The sequence below is a fragment of the Tachysurus fulvidraco genome, chromosome 4 (assembly GCF_022655615.1).
Source record: "Tachysurus fulvidraco isolate hzauxx_2018 chromosome 4, HZAU_PFXX_2.0, whole genome shotgun sequence".
Classification (NCBI taxonomy): Eukaryota; Metazoa; Chordata; class Actinopteri; order Siluriformes; family Bagridae; genus Tachysurus; species Tachysurus fulvidraco.
Genome location: NC_062521.1, coordinates 232,962 through 237,961, shown reverse-complemented (window position 1 = coordinate 237,961; position 5,000 = coordinate 232,962). Strand labels below are relative to the sequence as shown.

The window sequence follows — 5,000 nt, the reverse complement described above, 5'->3', positions numbered from 1 at the left end:
CTTTGAGACATTAAATACAAATACAGTGGAACTGAAGCTCAGCAGTATTGTGCTGAATTATGGCACACTACAGTGTACTAAATCACTGTGTGTGTGTGTGTGTGTGTGTGTGTGTGTGTGTTTGTTCGTGTGCATATTGTGTGTGCGTGTCTATTTGTGCGTATGTGTATGCGTGTTTGTTTGTTCGTGTGTGTGTGTGTGTGTGTGTGTGTGTGTGTGTGTGTGTTTGTCCATCTGGACAGAGATGATAAGCTCTTCCTCAGGAAGTTATACTACATGATGATGATTTCCTGTAAGGAAGAGGAAGAGTTTCACACAGTAATAACACCAGACACACACACCACGCACACACACACACACCACACACGCACACACCACACACACACGCACGCACACACGCACACCACACACGCACACACACACACCGTACACACACACCGCACACACACACACACCACACACACACACACAACACACGGACACACCACACACACACACAGACAACACACACACCACACACACACCACACACACACGCACGCACACACACACACCGCACACACACACACCGCACACACACACACCACATACACACACACCGCACACACACACACCACATACACACACACCACACACACACACACACACACACACAACACACGGACACACCACACACACACAGACAACACACACACACCACACACACACCCCACACACACACCCCACACACACACACACACACACCACACACACACACACAACACACACACACAGAGTTGTGTCCTGTAACACATCCGTACCTGATTCCCATGTCACACTTATTCAACAGAGACGTGGGTCATGTGACATTGTGACAGTTTTCTCTAGAAAGAAAAAAGAAGAATAGGATGAAATGTGGTGAAGGACATGGGCAGTGTGGGTCGTCTGCAGCAGCTGGTGGTGAGATTAGATCAGATCAGATTAGATCAGATCAGTGAGGGTAAAATCTGTTAATGGCCCGACAGTGAAACTATTCAGTCTGACTAACACATTATATCACAAGGGTTCATTCATATTAATAATAATCAGCTTTCTGTGTTTGTTTAATTCTGTCCATTTTAATAATATTGTACCGAATTATCACACACACACACACACACACACACACACACACACAGGACAGTCTCTCACTGATACACTGTGGGTCGTGTAACACAGACGACTTGCTGCCCAGTGGGAGACTCATAACCCCCCAAACCCCCACTACACTCCCGGCCGGCCACGCTTGACCCCTCGCCCCATTTCACATCTAACAGTCTTTTTTACAGCCCTGTGTGTATGTGTGTATGTGTGTGTGTGTGTGTGTGTGTGTGTGTGTGTGTGTGTGTGTGTGTGTGTGAGTAAGATCAGTTGGTAACTCTGCGCTACTGGTCCTGATAAGTGTTATCACTCTAATCCACATTGATCTGCTTATCCACACTCAGATAGTGTGTGTGTGTGTGTGTGTGTGTGTGTGTGTGTGTGTGTGTGTGTGTGTGTGTGAGACATTTTTATTGTGATGTCTGACTCCTGCACCACAGACTGGCTGTATTCTCAGATGCGATTCTTCAGGTGTTATTATTGTGTAACATTGCGGCTCATTTTAATGTTACGGTTGCTATAGTAACAGCTCCTTCACAGGGATGCTGTACGCTGCACATAATGTAATATTATTCTGATTAAAGACGTTACAGACCGTAAAGCAGGTGAATGTTGGTGGTGTTAGTTAGGAGACATTTCTGTAACATGTTGGTGTCACCACACAGCCTGGGACACGTTCCTCAGCTTGTTCCTCTGCTCCTGAACCCTGATGTCTCTCTGCAGTGTTTCAGAGCTGAAGCAGTTTGTGACCGAGTCATTAAGGTGCTGCTTCTAGAACAGGTTCTGTACGTCTCAGCCGCATCTCACTTACTCGTTGGAGTCCTCTGTTGTTCATGCTGAAGCACCAGAGGTTCAGTTCAGACTCCCTGTCAACAGACTGATCTCCATCTCAGGTGACTTTGTACTTCAGGAGTTTAACAGAGGAGTGGGTGGAGGAGGTCAGTGTAGTGGGAGAGTGCTGGAGCTCCACAGGTGGGACAGTTGTGTGGTATAATGTAGGAATGATTTTATTAAACACACCACAGTCCAACACCACCAGTCCAACACCACCAGTCCAACACCACCAGTCCAACACCACCAGTCCAACACCACAGTCCAACACCACCAGTCCACCACCACCAGTCCAACACCCTAGTCCAACACCACCAGTCCACCACCACCAGTCCACCACCACCAGTCCAACACCCTAGTCCAACACCACAGTCCACCACCACCAGTCCACCACCACCAGTCCAACACCCTAGTCCAACACCACCAGTCCAACACCACCAGTCCAACACCACAGTTCAACACCACCAGTCCAACACCACCAGTCCAACACCCTAGTCCAACACCACCAGTCCAACACCACAGTCCAACACCACAGTCCAACACCACAGTCCAACACCACCAGTCCAACACCACCAGTCCAACACCACCAGTCCAACACCACCAGTCCACCACCACCAGTCCACTAACTCTGTGTTTATTTTCCCTCGCTCACCTTTAACATTTTAACACACAGTGTCTCTTCATCTCTTCCATCTCAGTGCTGATGATGTTTTTTTAAAGACTTTTAGACCCTGTGTGTGTGTGTGTGTGTGTGTGTGTGTGTGTGTGTGTGTGTGTGTGTGTGTGTGTAATGAGTTCACCAGCTGTCCCTTGGGGAAACACACTCTCACACTCGTGCTCTTGGCCACTCTTAACCTCTTTACACACTCGCATGTTTATTTAGGAAAGATTAGGAGCGTAAGGCCTTATAACCAGAGAGACGGGGAGAGAGAAACTGACAGACAGAAAGAGAGAGAGAGTTACAGAGTGACAGGAAATGTCCAGATTGCTGTCTCTGCACTTCCTGTGTGGTCGTCTATGATTCTGTCCTCACCTCGCATCACTAACACTAACCTGCTGATTTCTGCTTTAAACACCTGGAGGGTCAGGAATCATTTCGTCTCAGGTGTTACTTCAGTATGTGTGTGTGTGTGTGTGTGTGTGTGTGTGTGTGTGTGTGTGTGTGTGTGTGTGTGTGCATTGTTTATTGTGTTCTCTGTGTTTTTGCAGCCCGTGTGCAGAGCAGGGGATGGGTGATGAGTTTAACCTGATGGATCACTCTGATCTCTACATCCTTGACTTCTGTAAGTGTGCACTAGTGAACTTCCTGTGTGCACTAGTGAGCTTCCTGTGTGCACGCTCTTTACTCACACTGCCTCTGTCTAACATTGTAAAGAAACATCTTCCTGACTTTAGTCATATACACAATATTCTCAGTGAAAAGTGACGTGACGTACGGCTACAGTGACACAGACTCAGAATTCGTTCTCTGTGTTTAACCCATCCAAAGTGCACACACACCGTGAACACACACACACCATGAACACACACCCAGAGCAGTGGGCAGCTTTGCTCAAGGGCACCTCAGTCGTGGCCGGCTCGAGACTCGAACCCACAACCTTCGGGTTAGGAGTCGACTTCCCCTTATATTCTGATCATTAGGGGAAAAAATCATTTTAATATTTTGTAATTTGGTCTAAAAGTTGAGCTGCACAGAAGCTCCAGCTCGACTCTCAGGTTTTACACACTTTAATCACGTTGTTCACTTTTCACGAGCAGAAAATTCATTGTGTTTTACACCACAGAGGCAAAACTGCATAATTGTCATCACCACTGACTCGCTCAGGGGGAACAAATATTAATCTGCTACATCTGGATTTCTGTACAGCTGCTTAGGTGTGATTGTGTGTGGGGTGTGGGGGGGTGTTTGGGGTGTGGGGGTGTGTGTGGGTGTGTTTGGGGCGGGTGTGTAGAGGGGTGTGTGTGGGGTGGGTTGGTGGCGGGTGTGTGTGGGGGTGTGTGCGGTGTGTGTGTGGGTGTGTTTGGGGGTGTGTGTGTGGGTGTGTTTGGGGGTGGGTGTGTCAAGGGGTGTGTGTGGGGTGGGTTTGGGGGTGGGCTTGGGGGTGGGTGTGTCGAGGGGTGTGTGTGGGGTGGGTTTGGGGGTGGGTGTGTCGAGGGGTGTGTGTGGGGTGGGTTGGTGCGTTGTCTGTGTGTGGGGGGGTGTGGGTGGTGGGGGTGTGTGGAAATTAAGACATGATGTAATAACTTTCCAGGTTTTTACTTGCTGGATTTAAACTCATCGATCTTGAGTCTAATTTAAATATTTCTAATTTTAGGTCCAAACCTGAAGACTTTATGCAAATTAGCTGTGATTCAGTACAGTTTAGAACAATCAGGACTGCCACATGACATCAGGTGAGACACACACACACACACACACACACACACACACACACACACACACACACTTTCCTGCTGTTACTGTTTGTTAAGTGTGTGATGCGGGTTAGGGATCACATTCACTTGTGTTGCTCCCCAGAGCACCTCGTACCATCACACACCTACTCCCTGTGCCCTGTGCCCTGTGTGTGTGTGTGTGTGTGTGTGTGTGTGTGTGTAAGTAACCAGACCCAGAGATAACAATCTGAACCTCAACCCTTGACCTTTCATTAGGTCAGAGATCAGATTACAGACACACAAACACACACACACACACACACACACACACACACAATTAAATACACTGTAATTCAATCTAACTCGAGTACAGAAACATGCCTGATTAACTGGTTGAATCGGATGATGAGGATGATGATGGTGTTGGTGATGATGATGATGTTGATGACAGTGTTGGTGATTATGATAATGGTGTTTGTGATGGTGTTGTTGATGATGATGATGGTGGTGGTGGTGATGATGGTTGTGATGATGGTTGTGGTGGTGATGATGATGTTGATATTGTGATAAACAATTTAATTGTTCAGACCCATTATAAATAATTCTAGTAAATTTAAGAAGTGAGCAGCTATGAATTTTTAGATTATCATTTTTACAGATTTGTTGTGTTGTGGG

General features: G+C 47.2%; 1 protein-coding gene across 3 annotated transcripts in view; it reads left to right on the top strand.

Moving 5' to 3' along the window:
* The window catches only part of klhdc3 (kelch domain containing 3), a 22,125-nt gene extending 17,711 nt beyond the window's left edge, over window positions 1-4,414 (top strand). For all 3 annotated transcript variants that reach the window (XM_027139792.2, XM_027139790.2, XM_027139791.2), the window contains 2 exons: window positions 3,159-3,232; window positions 4,265-4,414. In XM_027139792.2, the coding sequence (XP_026995593.1) occupies window positions 3,159-3,232; window positions 4,265-4,347 (157 nt within the window). In that variant the 3' untranslated portion in view covers window positions 4,348-4,414. The remainder of the gene's footprint in view (window positions 1-3,158; window positions 3,233-4,264) is intronic.
* Window positions 4,415-5,000: the final 586 nt, after the last annotated feature.